Consider the following 20,639-nt stretch of genomic DNA (forward strand, 5'->3'; position numbering starts at 1 on the left):
ATCCGCCGCCAGTCCATCATCGAGGCTGTGGACAAAGACGTGGCAAGAGTAACCAAAGGTATCCCACCGCCAGGCACTGGGAAGGAGCTGTTTGGTGAGGAATTTATCTCAGCCATCTCCACGAAAGTGAAATCCGAGGCGACGTTGAACGAGGCGCAGAGGCTGGCGCGCAAGCCACAGCCAAAGCCGGGTTTTCAGCGAAAGGGGTTCGCGTTCCAGTCATCGCGTACCCCGAAGCTGCATACCTTCTCCAGTCGCCAATACGGCAGGGATCGCCAGCAGCCGCCCCACCGAGGCTCATTTCGCCCCCACCGCGGAAGACCGCAAGGGCAGTGGACACCAGGGTCGAGGGGCAAGTCACCACCTCGCCCTCAGGCCCAGTAGTGGGCCACGCGGGGCAGCTCCGAGAATCGCCAACACCATCATCGGAGCTGCAGCTTCCCGTTCCTTGGCGATGGGAGGTACATCATCCACCTCCACCCGCTGGTCGCATTGCGGTGGCCTGGCAGAACTGGGAGCAACTGACGGCGGACCCATGGGTTCGCAGTACCGTCCGGCATGGCCTGCGTATCCCACTGCTGGCTCGCCCTCATCAGCGGCAGGCTCCCAGACAGATGCACCTGGCTCAGGCGGAGCAGGTTGCTCTGCAGGAGGCCCTGTCCAACATGGCAGCAGCGGGGGGCATCGAGCCCACTACAGTGCGAGACGCGACATTCAAGAGCACGCACTTCATGGTACCCAAGAGCGGTGGTCGATGGAGGCTAGTGTTCAACCTCAAAGCGCTGAACGAGTTTGTGGACAACTCCCATTTCAAGATGGAAACGTTGGCAGTCGTACCCGAGCTAGTTCAGCCGAACTGGTGGTTGGCGAAACTCGATCTGAAGGACGCCTTTCACTCGGTACCGGTGCACATTCACAGCCGACGCCTCCTCCAGTTCATGTGGAACGACCAGGTATGGCAGTACACTTGCCTCCCGTTCGGTCTGTCGGAGTCACCCCGCACGTTCACCAAGGTGCTTCGTCCAGTAGCAGCGTGGCTCCGTACAATGGGTCTGCTCATCGTTGTCTATCTGGACGACTGGCTGTTGATAGCACACTCCCCTGCTCTAGTGGCGCAGCAGATCCAGTTTGTGGCAGCCCTCCTAGAACGACTGGGCTTCATAGTCAACCGCCAGAAATCTATCATGGAGCCGACGCAGATCCTGACGTTTCTCGGAGTCGAAGTGAACTTGGTGCGCATGGAATTTTCCTTGCCTCGCGACAAGCTGGACAAGATTCGCTCCGAGTGCCGTCGCCTGCGCAACAAGGGATTTGCTACCCTCGCCGAACTGCGTTCACTGACAGGCAAGATGGTTGCAGCGCGCCCTGCAGTACACCTCGCTATGCTTCATGTCCGGGGACTGCAGTTCCTGCTGAACGAGGCTCTGGCACACCGTCTCGAGACCCAACAGTTGGACGAATGGGCCTGCAGCGACCTGCGTTGGTGGATAACGACGGCGGGGTGCCCGATACCCATGCACAGAGACCCACCCTCGGTCACCATGAGCTCAGATGCGTCCAATGTAGGATGGGGTGCTGCTGTGGATACGGCGCATGCCGGTGGGCCATGGTACGAGTCCGAAGCTGCGCACCACATCAACTGGAAAGAGCTGATCGCGGTATGGTTAGGTTTGAAAAGCCTGCTCCGCAACGCATCCAACCAAACCATCCGGTTGGAAATCGACAACACGACCACCGTGGCATACCTCAATCATCAGGGAGGCACTCATTCTCGGCGTCTGTGTACGCTTGCGATTCAGGTGCTGGAGTGGGCTGCAGCCCGACACCTGGAGCTGGAAGCGGTTCATGTGCCAGGAGCCCTGAATCACACAGCAGACTATCTGTCCCGTCACGTGGAGGAGACGGGCGACTGGATGCTCCCGTACCATGTGTTTACTACCATCCAACAGACATTCGGCCCGCTGAGTGTAGATCTGTTTGCGGCCCGCCACAATGCTCGCCTGCCCCGCTACCTGAGCTGGCGTCCAGATCCAGAGGCAGAAGCAGTGGATGCCTTCTCCACCCCTCCAGAGCTATGGGAGAATGCTTATGCCTTTCCGCCATTCAGCCTGCTCACCCGGTGTCTTCGCTACATCCGGCAACACGACATTCGACGGGTAATCGTGGTGGCTCCAGCCTGGCAGTCACAGGCTTATTACCCTCAGCTGCTCCGAATGTCCTGCAGTGCTCCGCTACGACTAGTATCGTCAGACGTTCTGGACCCACAGGGACAAGTCCATCCACAGGCACAATGCCTACGACTGACCGTATGGAGTATCTCCGGGAAGCAGCCTCGCTGCGAGGCCTTTCGCAGGGAGCTGTCACTCTCTGGCTCTCCTCCTGGCAAACTAGCACCAACGCAACGTATCAGTCAGCATGGCGACAGTGGGTGGGCTGGTGTTGCGAACGACGTGTGGATCCCGTATCGGCGGACCCTACTCAATTAGCCAACTTTCTAGCGACACAGTATGAGGCAGGCAAGCAATACCGTACCCTGAACGTGTACCGTTCGGCGGTGTCATCCACCGTACCGCCACTCCACGATAATGTACCCGTCGGACAATCGCCTAGCGTCGTCCGGGTTATGCGTGGTATCTACAATCAACGACCGCCATTGCCTCGCTATTCACGTACGTGGGACGTGGCCACTGTTCTAGAATACATTCGGTCATTGGGCCCGAATACTGCTTTGACCCTGTCGCACCTGTCCTGGAAGCTGTGCATGCTGCTCGCACTGGCTAAGGCAGCAAGAGTAAGTGAGATCTGTCACTTGGATATCCGCGCAATGCGCTTCCTGGCAGATGGTGTCGAGTTTGAGCTGACTCACGTCACCAAAACACAACGCTCTGGCGGCCCGCGGAAGTTCTTTGTGCCAGGTCTGCCGGCTGATCCGATCCTGTGCCCAGTGGAATGCATCAAAGCCTATCTGGATGTGACTAGGTCCAGCCGCACTACACCAGCGCAGAGTGCTCTCGTTGTGTCCACTCGCCGACCCTTTCAGCCAGTCTCGACCTCAACTGTCGCCAGATGGGTGACAACACTGCTCCAAGCAGCGGGTGTTGAAAGTGACTTCTCAGCCCATTCTACGCGGAGTGCCTCCACTAGCGCTGCACGACAAGCCAGGGGTGTCATTGGCGGATGTGTTGGCGACAGCTGACTGGTCACGGCCCAACACATTCATCCGCCACTATTACCGACCGCACAGCCAAGCTTCTTTTGGCCAAGCCGTCTTGACGGTTAGCACTGGGTGAGGAGTCTTCTACAAGTGCGGACTGTGGTTCCGATTTCTATGCATGGTTTCTCATAGTGATCATGCCTTGCACGCCTGCTCCCTGATTATTTCACTATCCATGCCGTTTCTTTGCTTGTGTGGAACACTACAGTTGAATCTGTTTCATATTGATTTGAGAAAGTGTATCTGTCCTCAGCGGTTATAACATGCTGTTTCCTTCCAGCTTCTTTCTCTTGACAGAGTGTAGTGTCGATGGCAACATACATTAGCCATTAATTTCATACCTTGCTACTCATGTGAGGTCTTTTCTTTAAACATCACACTGTCACATTCGTAGCCGGAGCCTCCGAAGTGTAATTAGGAATTCCGCTAGGACCTGAAAGGTCTGACGTGGAATTCAGGTTACACTAGGAGGTGAAGGCGGAGAATGTGACAGTGTGTTCCCACCCGCGCCGCCCCTGTCTCATTCTCCGCTGTCAGACGTTGCCTTTTGCTTGTCCATAAATGAGCTCATCAAAGGCCAAAGGAGTGAGGGAAAGGGCGGGAATATCAAGGGGACGAGGTTGGAGTTTGTGTAAATTTTCTCTTTAAATCGCTGTGAATTATTTGAAAAGCGAAGATTTGAGGCCTAACACACACTGTCACATTCTCCGCCTTCACCTCCTAGTGTAACCTGAATTCCACGTCAGACCTTTCAGGTCCTAGCGGAATTCCTAAGTTTTGGGTCGGTGCCGAATATAGCCGAAATTAAATAGCTGCCGAAAATTTGTATATTTACAGTATCTGATTGTACCACACGGAGTGAATCGGAATAGGACGGCCAAGACAGTTACCTATGCACACCCTACACTTGCTGGGGTAACCAGTATAGACAGCACGCTGCTTTGATCAAAGCAGACACTAGATGCACTGGTACCTTGAAGTGAAATTGGAGTTATTTTACCAACCAGCCAGACGTACCAACAACCTCAGCCACGAAAGCTATAGTAACGACACACTGGATTGTGGAGCCGAAACTAGTCCAACTTCCAAAATGCTTTGGCAAGAGGGTAGCCTTCCGACAGGTGTGGCACACACACACACACACACACGTGGTCATGGTAAACACTGCCATTACAGTCACGTGTCCCCTTGCGGGGGCCGACAATACGAGCGACGGCAGTCAGCTGAGAGAGAGGTACTAGGTCAGGGACTCAGGCCAGGACCATGTTCGAGAGAGCCATCTCTGGCAGCTGTGGATCTGGCTTATCATCGGAAACGATTCCTACGGCTGCCGCTTGACACACACACCACACACACACACACACACACACACGCACACACACACGCACACGCACACACACACACACACATTTAAACGCGCGCACACCGGCACACCATGTACCACACACACACACACACACACACACACACACACACACACACACACACACACGCACACACACACACACACATGCAGCTCCCAACCCCTCATGCCCCCCCTCCCCTTACACACACAAAAGATGCGCTGAGCAAAAATTCAGAGAGTCTGGTCAAAGATACGAAAATCGATCATGGATGTTCGCTTCACCACAGGCTCGCAAACATATGAACTGGTGAGAGCAAAAACATTTCAAGTTGCCATGGCATATACATTGTACATTGTACGTAGTAGAGGACCAAGGCCAGTAGAATTGGGCATGCGACAACAGTACACAACCAGCTAAAATACTGTCGTGGACGTGGAAATCCAGTCGAGTGCACCCTCACTGCATACAGAACGTTGCGCGCACTGTGCACTGGTTGTTCCGCATCCGTACTCACGGCTGCATGGCCAGCACCCTGGGGTCGCTTGACCTCCGACCGGATTTCCATGTCCACGACAGTACAAAGACGGGGATAAAGTCAGCTAGCAACAGAGCAGCAGTGTACAGTTCATACTACGTCCACTAGTGTTGCTCACTGTGCGTACAGTCGTGTGTACTGTGTGAAGGTGATTGTCAGGAATAAAATCGAACAGAACTGCTCCGCGCGGTGTCTATTCAAGCTAGAACTTGCAGTTGGCCATAGGAGTTTCAATTGTCAGCGACGGGCTAGGCTTCAACGGATCAATGCCGTCGCGGCGAGGAAATGATCAGTACGCCAGTCAAGCGACGGGGTCATATCAAGTAATCAAGAATGAAATTGGACAAAATAAAACCAGCCGTTTACATGGCAGTGGTGGAGGGGGTGAGGCGTGAAGGGGAAGGGAAGGTAAGGGATACAGGATGGTAAGACTGGCGGCCATTGCACCTTGTGACTTGTTTTTTGTATTGGCGTCAGCAGCTCTCCGCCTCACTACAAGACGAGGCTGCCGGCACAGACGTTGTTGTCGTAGCAATGGACAGGGAGCGGTTCCCGGAGCTACTCAATACAGACGTGTCAGTGGATGCCGACCTCGCTAAGCTTGATATCTGTGGAAACGGCAGAGAAAATGGACAACACAAACAGGCTTTCATGAAGTAACTACTACTTTCAGAACCAAAAAGAGTTACTACTGGAGATCTGGGGCTGCCCATGTTGCAGTGTGCGTGATATTGTGTGTGTGTGTGTGTGTGTGTGTGTTTTCTGAGCTCCGTTTCTGGCTTTCTATAAAGTTTCCTGCCTGCCCAGGACGATTCTGGCATAGCCAGAGTCGACCCTGGAGCACCCTCGTACACTGACAAGGTAGTGCTGAATGATGGGAATGTGGAATCGCGATGTAGCTTTCAGGACAAAATTATCGATATTGCCACTGCTGTGTCGGCCGTGGTCCACCACTCATAGTGGAGTAGATGTCCCTCGAGTGCCGTACTGTCATCTACGCTCAAAGATAGCAGTGGTGGGAATTGTGGATTGGTTTGTGGAGTGCTGGAACGAGTTGGTTACAGTGGAGGGGTCGATCAAGTGCGAAGAGGAAGGTCGCAATGGCGGAATGGTGGAAATTGAAACGTTTCAATCTTTCGTCGTCATGAGTACACTGGTCAAGCGTTGTGGAAGTCTGTCGGGTTTGCAAGGCCCTGACCTGCCGCTTACATATCCAATGTGGAAGAACTGCCAGTGGAGTCCTGGTGGGATTTCGGATGCCAACACTCCTTTTCCTTGGTGGATTCTTTCATGGACAGTTTTTTTGTGACGTGAAATTTGGCAGTGTTTTCTTTTTTCTCCTGTTCTTTTTCAGTCGTTGTCACTGTCAGGTTTTTGTTGTAGTACAGCACGGCCGTTCTACTCCATTGTTTCATCTGTTTTGCCAGTTCTGCTGGCTGATTCTCTTGGTTTGCCATAGTGCCCATGCTTGGGTGGAGGGCGGGCGTGACCCGTTTGGGTAGCTGTGTCATACCAGTAGTACTAGTGTGTGTGTGTGCGTGCGTGCGTGCGTGCGTGGGTGCGTGGGTGCGTGCGTGCGTGCGTGTGTGTGTGTGTGTGTGTGTGTGTGTGTGTGTGTGTGTGTGTGTGCCAGCTAGTTCGGCTGGTAGGTACACTTATGCCTGATTGTGTTGGGTCTGTTGCCAACAGGCTCGGCTGCTTGAAGGTGTAATGTTGTACCTGCCACCTTTGTTGGTTCCAGGGTTCATATACTTTCTATTTGAAGTATACATACCTGTTAACCATGGACTGCTTCTGGCTAGATTAACTCTTGTGTAATCAATGGTGCTAGTGAAGCTTTTATCAGATCCATTCTGATTTAGCCACTAACACTAGTAGCAAGTATTACCTTCACTGGGGGCAGGGGTAACTGCAGTTGGATCCCGGGACGGATACCTGATGCCGTCAATCCTTTTTCTGCACCTTGTCCTCACCCACTTGCTGAGGTGTGGTGAGCCCATAAGTGGGATCATTTTCAAGTCCACCCAGAGTTTTGGGGATTTCAGGGGTGTCGGCCGTTGGGCGGTTCAATAACCAATTGAGTCATCTTTCTAAGATTCCTTTTGAGTCTCTCTCCCCTCTCCCGGGGAGACTCACGTGACCAGTTTTGGCAGTGAGCAACAAGTACAAGTACAGTGTGTGTGTGCGTGTGTGCATGCGTGGGTGAATGGGTGGGTATGCGCAACGATAGTCTGGTTGCTTCCCACCGGCTCTGTGTAGTCTCCCAGCAGGTATGGGTAGTCTCCAAGCAGGCATGGGTAATCGCCCAGCAGGCATGTACAGTCTCCAAGCAGGCATGGGTAGTCTCCAAGCAGGCATGGGTAGTCTCCCAGCAGGCATGGACAGTCTCCAAGCAGGCATGGGTAGTCTCCAAGGAGGCATGGGTGGTCTTCAAGCAGGCATGGGTAGTCTCCAAGGAGGCATGGGTAGTCTCCAAGCAGGCATGGGTAGTCTCCAAGCAGGCATGGGTAGTCTCCCAGCAGGTATGGGTAGTCTCCAAGCAGGCATGGGCAGTCTCCAAGCAGGCATGGGTAGTCTCCCAGCAGGTATGGGTAGTCTCCAAGCAGGCGTGGGTAGTCTCCAAGCAGGCATGGGTAGTCGCCCAGCAGGCATGGACAGTCTCCAAGCAGGCATGGGTAGTCTCCAAGGAGGCATGGGTGGTCTTCAAGCAGGCATGGGTAGTCTCCAAGGAGGCATGGGTAGTCTCCAAGCAGGCATGGGTAGTCTCCAAGCAGGCATGGGTAGTCTCCCAGCAGGTATGGGTAGTCTCCAAGCAGGCATGGGTAGTCTCCAAGGGGGCATGGGTAGTCTCCTAACAGGCATGGGTAGTCTCCTAGCAGGCATGGGTAGTCTCCAAGCAGGCATGGGTAGTCTCCAAGCAGGCATGGGTAGTCTCCCAGCAGGCATGGGTAGTCTCCAAGCAGGCATGGGCAGTCTCCAAGCAGGCATGGGTAATCTCCCAGCAGGTATGGGTAGTCTCCAAGCAGGCATGGGTAGTCTCCCAGCAGACATGGGCAGTCTCCAAGCAGGCATGGGTAGTCTCCCAGCAGGTATGGGTAGTCTCCAAGCAGGCGTGGGTAGTCTCCAAGCAGGCATGGGTAGTCGCCCAGCAGGCATGGACAGTCTCCAAGCAGGCATGGGTAGTCTCCAAGGAGGCATGGGTGGTCTTCAAGCAGGCATGGGTAGTCTCCAAGGAGGCATGGGTAGTCTCCAAGCAGGCATGGGTAGTCTCCAAGCAGGCATGGGTAGTCTCCCAGCAGGTATGGGTAGTCTCCAAGCAGGCATGGGTAGTCTCCAAGGGGGCATGGGTAGTCTCCAAGCAGGCATGGGTAGTCTCCAAGCAGGCATGGGTAGTCTCCAAGGAGGCATGGGTAGTCTCCAAGCAGGCATGGGTAGTCTCCAAGCAGGCATGGGTAGTCTCCCAGCAGGTATGGGTAGTCTCCAAGCAGGCATGGGCAGTCTCCAAGCAGGCATGGGTAATCTCCCAGCAGGTATGGGTAGTCTCCAAGCAGGCATGGGTAGTCTCCCAGCAGACATGGGCAGTCTCCAAGCAGGCATGGGTAGTCTCCCAGCAGGTATGGGTAGTCTCCAAGCAGGCGTGGGTAGTCCCCAAGCAGGCATGGGTAGTCGCCCAGCAGGCATGGACAGTCTCCAAGCAGGCATGGGTAGTCTCCAAGGAGGCATGGGTAGTCTCCAAGCAGGCATGGGTAGTCTCCAAGCAGGCATGGGTAGTCTCCCAGCAGGTATGGGTAGTCTCCAAGCAGGCATGGGTAGTCTCCAAGGGGGCATGGGTAGTCTCCAAGCAGGCATGGGTAGTCTCCAAGCAGGCATGGGTAGTCTCCAAGCAGGCATGGGTAGTCGCCCATCAGGCATGAACAGTCTCCAAGCAGGCATGGGTAGTCTCCAAGGAGGCATGGGTGGTCTTCAAGCAGGCATGGGTAGTCTCCAAGGAGGCATGGGTAGTCTCCAAGCAGGCATGGGTAGTCTCCAAGCAGGCATGGGTAGTCTCCCAGCAGGTATGGGTAGTCTCCAAGCAGGCATGGGTAGTCTCCAAGGAGGCATGGGTAGTCTCCAAGCAGACATGGGTAGTCTCCAAGCAGGCATGGGTAGTCTCCAAGCAGGCATGGGTAGTCTCCAAGCAGGCATGGGTGGTCTCCAAGCAGGCATGGGTAGTCTCCCAGCAGGCATGGGTAGTCTCCCAGCAGGCATGGGTAGTCTCCAAGCAGGCATGGGTTTCAAAGTTCGAAACACCATGACTGTTGACAATGTTGAATGGTCTCTGCTGGAATGGTCTCTGCTAGGATGATCTCTGCTGGGATGAAACAATACGTACATCATACCAGAGTGGTAGGGCATTGATAGGTGGTATGAGGAATGGCGTCAGTCCGAGAGAGTATCAGGTGGGAGCTTGAACTGAGTTGATCATGCGCATCTATTTTGTATTTTGTATTTGTATTTATGGATTCTCCACAGGCCTTAGCCTAAATCCAGGGAGTCTCCGTCGCATCTAGCAGGGAGATTGAACTGAATTGATCAGCATGATTTTATTGACATACTTGTAAATTCTCTTGCAGATCCCAGCATTGCAGGGCTAGACAAGGCCATTGCAAACTACATCATGTCAGCTTACCTCTTTATGGCTTTGCAGCTTTGGATGATGATGATGGTAGTGATCATCAGTATGTTGATGTTGCTGATGGCTATGCATCTCCCCGGCTGCCATCTGCTCCCGTGCGCTACCCCTTCTCTGCTGGCCCGCCAACGAACGGTTTTCATGGTGACTGAGGTTGCTATGGCGACGTCGCTCCTCCTTAGCAACGTGTTGCTGGGCTGAGCGCTTTCTTAGCAGATGGGTGGCAAAGAGGGTCGCAACACTCCCCAGCATCAGTGCGGATACCGTCACGACTGAGAGGAGGAGAGTAGAGAACCCTGTGACTGCACATACGGAGCAAATTGTACACACAACAAGAAATGGTCCAAAAATGGATGTACAGTACTGTCTGGTGACGAAGAACTGAGGGAGGGGTGGGGGAGAGTGGGTGAGAGTCAGGGAGAGTGGGGGAGGGGTGGGGGAGAGTGGGGGAGAGTGGGGGAGGGGTGGGGGAGAGTGGTGGAGGGGTGGGGGAGGCGTGGGGGAGAGCAGGGGAGGCGTGGGGGAGAGTCAGCCTTGTATGGTCTTATTTTTCATGTACAGTAGTCTATACACAGTTGAGTAACAGTGTGTACATGTATTATGCTGTGCTAAGTGAAATTTTAGTCTGTTCATTCCTCAGCGCTACATTCCTCAGCGCTACATTCCTCAGCGCTACATTATTTTGCCCAACAGGACTGTACTGGACTTTGTGTGGTCGATAAAGTGCATGTTCCTCCCTGGACTCGTGGGGAATGTCAATTGTCAACAGCCAAATGGCCAGGAAAAAGGAATTGGTCCATTCGAATATTAGACTCGGATAGAGAGCCTAGGATTGGAATTAGAAAGAGAGAACCATAAATTCGCAAGTTAGGGGTCGTCCGTATTTTTCGAAAAATTAAAAAAATCAGTCCTCACGCAAAAAGGGGGTGGGTGGTCAAGAGCGCTGGCGGAATTTAATTTTTGGATTATTCGTAACTTTTTTTCTTTCTTTTGACTTCGTGACTTTCATACATTTTGTTGCACTAACTGTGTAGTGTACTGTAGACATAGTGTAGGATCGATTGTCGCAAACACCAGTATGATGAACATGACTCTTCATGTAGTTGTAGGACGTCAATGGCCGTCGGTAGACCTACTGCTCACTGACTTAGCTACTAGTACATGTACTTGACATAGGTGCAATCAGTGAATATGATGCCAGGAGTTCTTATTTTCGAGCTGGGCATCGGTAAAAATAAAAAAATTAATGGAAAAAATGGGGGGTGGGTGGGTCAGAGACAATTTTGCACGAGGACGGATTTTTTTAATTTTTCCATAATTATGGACGACCCCTTCTCCGTTTTGTCCAACACTAACGACTTTAAGCAGCACGTTGGTGAATCAGAATGTGCAACAGTTAGCACAACACTGACCGATGTGATACTGACATCAGGTGGTTAAATATCAGTACAGTCAGACCTTGATTATCCGGTCCTCTTTTATCCGGATCCCTCGCCATCCGGAAGAAAATCTGTTGGTTACCGATTTACAGCATATGGCATGCATAGATACAGTATTGTATGTTCGATTATCCGATTCCCTCGCCTATCCGGATACTTTTTGTGGAAAACGGATGTGTGCGGTTAAGCGAGGTCTAACAGTATCACACCGGTATCACATTGTCAGTACACAGCCAGTATCACACCGGTATCACATTGTCAGTACACAACCAGTATCACACCGGTATCACATTGTCAGTACACAGCCAGTATCACACCGGTATCACATTGTCAGTACACAGCCAGTATCACATCGGTATCACATTGTCAGTACACAGCCAGTATCACATCGGTATCACATTGTCAGTACACAGCCAGTATCACACCGGTATCACATTGTCAGTACACAGCCAGTATCACATCGGTCAGTGTTGTGTTAATTGTTGCACATTTTGATTTACCGACATCCTGCTTATAATCGTTTGTGTTGGACGAAACGGATGACTTGTGAATTTATGGTTCTCTCTTTTCTCAATTCGAATAAGGCTGCTGATTCCAAATTGCTCTATGAACAGCCTACATGAATGTTGTCGTTCCTGGTGTCGATTAAAGGTCGCCTGTCAAGAGCATTATTATACTTAGGTGGGGGTGGGGTAGAGGATGCGAGGGGGTTGGTAACGTCGGGGGGGGGGGGAGGGGGGGGGGTAGGTAGGGAGGGGGTATACATGTAGGTAGAGGGAGGGGGTATACATGTAGGTAGGGGGAGGGGGTATACATGTAGGTAGGGGGGGGGGTATACATGTAGGTAGGGGGGGGGGGGGTAAGAGAATATACACTGGTCTGACACTATCAACACTGCACTGTCGCAAAAGAAGGATCCACGAGCGGGATTCGAACACAGCACCCCTGTCTTTTCGGGACAGTGCCCTACCGATTAGGCTACCGGGGATCACACACACTCATGGGTCCTTCTTGCTACACTGCTCCCCCACCCCAACAGGCTGTGTCCTCACGCCATACCCACTCGTGGGGGGGGGGGTACGATGGGTCGTGGGTTCGAGCCATTGCCAGGCGCCAATGTTGCATTGCAACAGTACGTAGAAGTAAGCTTAGTTACGGTGTAACCATGTGCCCGGTTTCCTCTTGCTGCAACTGTGTACAGAGGTACATGGATATAGCTCCGGCACGTGGGCAAAAATGCATGGCATACTGGCTGCGATAAGCTGCATGGACTGGGCTTTCTGCCATCACTGACAACATTATCGTTAGTCATCTCCACTGTCATTGCATCCTACGGCATCCTCTCTGTAATGAGCACCATAGTGAATATGCATGCAGGCAATGCGGCTAACCTGTCGGCTGTGAATCGTCATCTTCACTAGCACGCGTTGTTGGGCCACTACCTAACACCTCAGTATAGACGGATAGAGAGGGCATTCCGGTAGCCCCGGCGGTGTCGTCATACTGTGTTGCTGCTGCTGGTGATGGTGCTGCTGTGCCAGGGAGGTTGTCCTGGTTTGTTTGAGTTGGTATGGCGGTGCCCATGTTGCCATAAGAGGAGTTTGATGATGGTGGTGGTGATGATGGTGGTGGAATGTAGAAGAGACTGGAAGAGGCTTTAACCGCAACCTCTGCCTCCAAAAGGGCATAGTCCGGCTCGCCGTAGTTTATGCAGTTACGATGGATGCGCTCGCAAAGCTGGACACGAGTGTGCGTGTGAGAGAAAGAGAGGGAGAGAGATCATGAAGCAGACAGACACACAGTCCGACACACAGTCCGACACACAGTCAGACACATGCGCACCCAGGGAGCGGAGAGAATTGTGATAGCAAGAATGATAGCCAGAGGAAGAGCTCTACGGAGGAAGGCTGGCTAAAGGGCCCTGACCTGCTACATGATTGTGGCTTGTTACAGGACTTTAACCTGCTACAGGAATGTGACTTCCTAGAGGGATGTGACCTCCCACCGGACTTTAACTTGCTACAGGACTGTGACCTGCTACAGGGATGTGATCCAATACAGGAATGCGATTTCCTACAGGGATGTGACCTCCTACAGGACTTTAACTTGCTGCAGGGCTTTAACTTGCTGCAGGGCTTTGACCTGCTACATGGGCTGTCGCCCACTACAGGACTGTGACCTGCTACAGCTCTGTGACCTGCTACAGGAATGTGACCTGCTACAGGAATATGACCTGCTACAGGAATATGGCCTGCTATAGGGCCATGACCTGCTACAGGATTGTGAACTGCTGATCTTATAGCATTATTTGCCATAGGACAGAATTTGACCATGCAGCAACAAAAGTTTGACTGGCACCGGCTGGTTCCGTTGCCGATGACTGCCACACTGCACAGACAGTGCAGCCCTATGCATGCAGCCCTCTAAATGATGACAGGCACACAGCTGGTGCCTAGCCATGACCACTTATGAAATGGCACGATGGCCTCATAGAAGCAAAAGCATTGTGAAGGCCTACATAGACACGTCTTGAGTGTGATAATGATGGGTTATAAAGTACTGTCTCTTTAGGACGAACACCAATTGACCGATGGTTTTGTGCGCAATCACGGGAGTTCTTCTTATCCATATATCATACCCAGTGAATACCCAATGATGTATTTCTATTGGATACACACAGTACACAGATATGACGAGAGCAGATGTGTATGGCCCTAGAGAGTACTGCGGAGGCACGTTATGCAGTGAGACCTCATCAAGAAGAACACTGATAAGGCAAACTTTCGCTTTAGAAGAACTAGTAGCCATAACTGTATTGGATAGATTACTGTGTATTCACTGGGTATAAATATAGGGATAAGAAGAACTCCCGTTGTTGGGAACAAGTATCATTTGTGCCTTGGTGTTTGTTCTAAAAAGGTTTGATGGTACTTACAGTGTGCGAAGTGGTGTTGGTATGGACGGCACAATGTACGACAGTGCATACCAGCTGCACAATGGGGTTGTTATCCCCGCTCTGTTCTCCCTGGTTGCCTGCGCCACCACTCTCACGCCCGGGCAGCACTGCACTGAAGCGGAACACCCTGTTGTCCGGCGGTGGAGTGAGGATTGTGGTGATATCACTGGCCTTACGGCCTGCGTTTGCAGGATGGTGGCAACTGGAGAGAAGGAGGGACGACACATAAAACAGACATGATTAGAATTAGACACCTTGTACTCAAGGGGACTCCAAGCAGACTGCTTCAAACTTTGGGGATCTCATCAGCGGAGAGCAGAGCGGCGGCTGGCTGAACATTTAACGATGAAATGCAAGCAAGCATAGAGATTCCTTCTGACAGCTGTTTCGGTCATTGAGACCTCATCAGAAGAGTTGAGTTGTTGAGTGACTGGAAAAAAGCACCTATTTTACCGAGAAACGCAAGATTATCTGATGTGGTCTCAATGAAGTTTAGAGACTTGCTTCTTATTTTTATACCAAGGGCAAACATTCGAGACATTGACAATTGAAATTGCAGTCATGGTAAGCGTGTAGTTGTGGTGGCGATGGTGGTGATTTTAGAAGAGGTTAACGGACTGTGTAGAGTGCTCAATACGGAAAGGCAGAGCTAGCTCCAACCAGAACAAGAGGATGAAAATGTTAGAGGTTTAGGGACTAACAAGATGGCAGTCTACGTCAGATGAAGGCAAACAGCTGTGCATGGGTGATGTGATGTGACCAGTGAAATCATGAGGTCAGTCCTCTGGTGAGGTAGGGTCTCTAGTACACTGGCTCATACCTCGCTTACCCAGGCAGTCTGGGACGGGGGCACTGCACATAACTTTGAAATGTCCGCAACTCAGAATCACATACATGTTGATGAGGAAAGGCCGTAGATAGGACATAATTACGACGTCACTATTTCCACAAAAAGTGACAAAAGAGTAGTAATATTTCCACTGAAACTTGCTCGAAGGATGCCCGGTAGACCGAAGTGCCTGTAACTTTGGGATCCGGATAACCGAGGCATGAGTGTGATTACATGTGTCAGTATCCTCACCCATTCTGGATCACTGGTCTTGGACTGCCAGACGATGACTGGAATTTACAATCCACTGGATAGACCATTAGACCTCGCTTTGACACTGTAGCATAGCATGAATACACACAGAGACATGCACACATACACACACACACACACACACACACACACACACACGCGCGCGCGCGCGCGCGCGCGCTCACACACGCACACACATACATACACACACACACACACACACAAAAATGGCTAAAAAATGTGTTGCACGCCTGTCATATGGACAGGCAGATTTCCAGCTGAATGGCTTATATCAAGAGTACATGAAAACCAGAGTGTGCAGCTCGGATGGGTTGCTGTCACGGCGGAATTCCGTGATTACATCATTTTAGTTATGTAGTGCGTACAAGCAGGATTCAAGCAGGTCTCTTTCTGCACAACTGCAGCTCAGTTGTACGCACTACGCCATTTCCCGCCTCAGATCTGCGCCAAATATGATGTAATCACGGAATTCCGCCGTGACAGACACCCATAGCAGAAAGGGCCCCAAGCTGCACACTCTGGTTTTCATGTACTCTTGCTTCTATCAGTGCTCAGTGTGGCGACAGCCTAACGGTGACTAACATGACACTGGTTGACAGAGATTCCACACTGCAAGTCCAGTTCCTCTAGATGAAATCTAACACAATGTGCAAAGCTGGGGCCGTGGACCATTTATCATTACATAGGAATTATTTGGTTACGTGTCCACGTTTCTGCCACAGCTGAATCAGCCACCGCTTGCACAAGTGCCTGAAAGCCGAAGCGCCGGGGGGGGGGGGGGGAGATGTGAGTGCACATAAAAACACTGATATAGAAATTGCACCGATGTTCTTTCTCGTTTCCGTGCTTCGTCTTTGGTTTTGAAACCGTTAACCGTAGGTTTGTCCATCCATCTATTCAGTTTGGTTTTGATTTTCTCCGATGATGACAATGGATTTCTGGACTGCGCCTCTAGAGTGTAGATTGTTGGCGCTTTGGTTGGAGGCCAATACAAGGCACCAAATGACGATGAAGAAGAAGAGAGAGAGGATTGCAACGGAGTTGAAGAAATTTGTAACTTTCGACTCGAGTATGTGCCCATGCCCGCCTGGCTGGATCGTGCGCATACCACATAAAATATAGATAACAAGGTGAAACACCTGAAAGCCGGCGACAATAAGCTTCTTTTGAACCATGTGAAGCAACTGCAGCACAAGAACGTTTCCACTGGGTCGGCAGCTGATGGTGATGATAATGGTGGCCCAGAACTTGTGGAGATTGACTGGAAGAAATTGTAGGAGGCACATTGCTTGCAATTTGATCATGTATGTATCATCTCCATTCCACACAGTCCGTCCTTGAGAGTCCTTGAAAGTCCCTGGGTGTCTCTGAGCGTCTCTGGGTATCCCCGGGTGTCCCTGGATGTCCCCGGGTGTTCCCGGGTATCCCCGGGTGTTCCCGGGTATCCCCGGGTGTTCCCGGGTATCCCTGGGTGTTCCTGGATGTCTATGGGCGTCCCCGGATGTCTCTGGGTGTTTCCGGCTGTCCTTGAGAGTGTCCCTGGGTATCCCTGGGTATGCCTGGGTATCCCTGGGTATGCCTTGGTATCCCTGGGTAAGCCTGGGTATGCCTGGGCATCCCTGGGTATCCCTGGGTAAGCCTGGGTATGCCTGGGTATCCCTGGGTAAGCCTGGGTATGCCTGGGTATCCCTGGGTATCCCTGGGTATCCCTGAGTGTCAGTGACCATGCTAATGATCTAACTCCTCTTTGTACCTTGTTTCTACTCAAGGTATATGCTTCAGCAAAACTGGCCGCTGGCACATTGGCTTGCTGTTCAGACAGAGACCGATATGATACTCATGTTGCTGCGGAAAGGTGAAAGAGAACCATAGCAACCCCACTGCAAACAATGTGATGCTTCTCCAGCAAGAAAGGGCACCCTTACGCCCCAGAATACAGTATGCGGAAGCAACTTGACAAGCCAGGCCAGCGGAGGACGTAGTGCCAGAGCTAGGAACGCTGGCTCCATGATGGACCGGTTCCTGGACACGCTACAGTCAGGCCAGTGCAGAAAGAGAGGAGGGGGCAGATCGCCAGGCACAAGCTGCCAGAGATCACGATTTCACTATGGCACAGCAGCACGAGGAGCATAGCACTATGCTGTAGTCACAGATACTGGAGACAACTGTGTGGAATTCAGCAGAATCAGCAGCAATTTGTGTCCAACAATCTTGACTTGTCAGGTAAAACTATTGAAGAATTTCCTATATCCCATGCGGATCATGATCCAGTGCATGATGCCAACACCACTCCATGCACCTGGGCTGCAAAGAGCACCCCAAAAACACGGTTTTTGATTGCCAAACTCTGGAATATTGGGCAAAATGTCCAGAATACGACATTATCGTCATCAATATCTTCATCATCTTGCTTCTACTGGCACACTGGTCTTGGGGCAGCAGCCGACATGGCAGAATGCTCAACATTAGGAAGCAAAACCTGGCTCTTGCATACCCAGCAAATATATAGAACACAACGTTGCCACTCAGGATAAATGCCGTCTTCGCTTCTTCATGAAAATTATACAGTGCAAGGCGTAGATCTCTGCCGTTTTGCTTTCCAATTTCTTGTGAACATTGGCGTGTTTCGAGATATTCAAAAATTGACGGGCAAAAATCAAGCCATTCAAGCGCATGACATCTTCTGTGACTGTAGTGCATGGGTTTTTCAAGTAGGGTTCAGATGAAAGACAATTTTGATATCGGTTCGAATGGCATATCTCTCGCTTGCATGCGATGAGCCAAACCGCACTCCAGCTTTCTCCTGTCGGTGTCACATCCATGTACACAACCGAGAGGACTACTCACAAGCAGTTCATGGCACTAACAGCATTGAACACTGCTCTTCTTTCACATCGTGAATACAACACGACAATTGAAAATGACCAAATTCTGCAGTGATCGGCCTTGTCCCTCGCAGAGCTAAGCAGAACGTGCGTCATCACTGCGCTGGTCGCTATGGCGACGTGATCATACAATTGGCGATTTGGCAAGTTTGGCTTATTGTATGCAAGCGAGAGATTTGCCATGCGAACCAATATCAAATTGTCTTTCTTCTGGACCCTACTTGAAAGCTGGATGCACTTCCCCTTTAACAGCAAGCACGCAAGCCAGCTGATCCCCAGAAATAAAAAGCCAAAAGTAGCTGGTTTTTGATGTGATCATGGCCTTAGAAAGTAAGTTCAAACATTTCCAATACCACCCACATACAAATATGTCAGTGAGAAAAACAACCAGCTTAGGATGTTTCCCTGGTGTCAGGCCACCACCAATGCCACCATGTCTGATATACCAAAAGTGGCTGGTGCAGAGCCTAGCGACAAGGCTTTAGCTCTGGTATAAACTCCCGCCCTCCCCTCCACCCCTCCCCTCCACCCCTCCCCTCCTCTCCCCACATACACCTAACAAACTCCATTTCGACCACTACCTTGCCACTTTTTTGTCCATAACATCGAGCAACGCATCTCTGGTTAGTGACATCATCCCCGACAAACAAAGAACCAGTCAATCAAACAAACAACCAAACAAACACACAGACAAACACACAGACAAACGAACGAACAAACAAATACACAAACCTTTGTCACCGGCGTCCAGCTCAAAGTAGACTCTCTGGCCAACCCGTGCTGCTGCCCATGATCTGTGCGGAGTCAAAAACTTTTCACTCCGGTACGCTGTCAGCCGGCCCGTCTTGAGTGCCCGTTTTTCCAGGCTGCACCTCACGGGCACTCGGTAGTTCTCACGATACTCGCCACACCGAGTATTGACTTCATCACCGGCACCAGCACCGCCGTTGCCATCCGGACAATTCTCAATTGGACACCTCACATTCCTGAAGACGATCTGCAATCAGCACGCACAAACAAAGACACACACACACACACACACACACACATATACACACACACACACACACACATACACATACACATACACGCAAGTACGCATGAACGGAATGCATTGTGTTGGAGGGTAGGGCATGGTGTAGTGAAACCACGTGCAGAGGGCAATGCAGCATGCCAGTGGGGTAGACAAGATGGGCTAGTACAAGCCAGGATGTACAGGATTACAAAAGAAGACACAGAGAACACCAATGACCCAGTCTTGTTCAACTTGAATGAAGCAATTACATTCTGGGAGAGTTTTCCGTTACAGTACTGTCAGGTGCGGAAGAACAAACCGGCCAGAAGTTCACCAAACACAGCATACCAATGTATACATGGTAACTCTACCGTGCATAGACCACAGTGCAGGAAGATAAGGACGGTCTAGGCTACCAGGCTGACTCAAGTTCTTCGCAGACTAGCAGTACTGCGGACCAGTGCTATCCTTGGTCGACCATACTCTGCACATTCTCAACAGAGTGAGTGAAAATATCACCTTCAGTCTACCATTGCTGTAGCATGCACACCGTGCCTACCTCAGACTTGAGAACACCCTTGTCTCGCTTGACAATGCCGCACTTGGCGTGGCCAACGCTCAACGACAGAACTCTCTTGTCCCCGCCACTGCCACCGCCGCCGCCACCGCCAGTGCCGACGCCCTGCAGCACCGCCTCTAGCTTGCATTCTCGCTGCTCGCCCAGCGTCACCGTCATACCAGCGGTGTTCCAGCCTAACCGCTGTACTCCGGGCAGGCTCACAGCGACCGTGAACATGTCGCCGTCGCACTGCGCCTGAACCGTGCTGTGCAGCTGGCTACACGTGGTGGGCTGCTTGGCGTACGTCTCCTGGCAGCGTTCGTCCGCCGCCCCCTCCTGCCCAGTGTCAGGCACAAACAGCTCAAACAGATCAGCATGTGTCGTTTTGCCATACGCTGTGAGTGTAGTGCGAAGGTCTCTCTGGAGAATATCCAACAGCTGATGGCCCTTCACCAAGTGGTAGTGGCCGGGCAGCCAGTCTACGGAGAACTTGGCTTTGTAAGCCGGGCCGAATGACACCGTGGATTTTCCTCCCTGTAGGAATGTGTTCACACGCGTGCGCATACCCCCCCCCCCCACACACACACGTGTACGTGCACATGCACACATATACACACACATATGAGCTCGTAAACACACACAAACATACAAACACCCACCCCACATACACACACACACACACACACACATAAAACACACACACATAAAAACACACACACACACACACAAAACACACGCACATAAAAACACACACACATATAATACAGCAATTCATCCACACCACACCAATCTGATTAAAACCCTCAGGTGCACAACCGCTCAGCAGTCTGTAATGACTTTCGCAGTCATCTAAAACACACAACCACACTCAACTTCTCAAACACACAACCACACTCAACTTCGTCCTGTTTTCAAC

At 51.5% G+C, this 20,639-nt stretch overlaps 1 protein-coding gene across 1 annotated transcript in view; it reads right to left on the reverse strand.

Annotated features, from left to right (window-relative positions):
* Positions 1-4,789: 4,789 nt before the first annotated feature.
* The window catches only part of LOC135829983 (uncharacterized), a 47,243-nt gene continuing 31,393 nt past the window's right edge, over positions 4,790-20,639 (reverse strand). The window contains exons 6-12 of the mRNA XM_065342374.1: positions 19,724-20,257; positions 18,882-19,146; positions 15,244-15,328; positions 14,142-14,364; positions 12,598-12,943; positions 9,765-10,069; positions 4,790-5,703 (exon numbers count right to left, since the gene is read on the reverse strand). Of these exons, the coding sequence (XP_065198446.1) occupies positions 5,569-5,703; positions 9,765-10,069; positions 12,598-12,943; positions 14,142-14,364; positions 15,244-15,328; positions 18,882-19,146; positions 19,724-20,257 (1,893 nt within the window). The 3' untranslated portion in view covers positions 4,790-5,568. The remainder of the gene's footprint in view (positions 5,704-9,764; positions 10,070-12,597; positions 12,944-14,141; positions 14,365-15,243; positions 15,329-18,881; positions 19,147-19,723; positions 20,258-20,639) is intronic.

This window comes from Sycon ciliatum, chromosome 13, assembly GCF_964019385.1.
Source record: "Sycon ciliatum chromosome 13, ocSycCili1.1, whole genome shotgun sequence".
Lineage (NCBI taxonomy): Eukaryota > Metazoa > Porifera > Calcarea > Leucosolenida > Sycettidae > Sycon > Sycon ciliatum.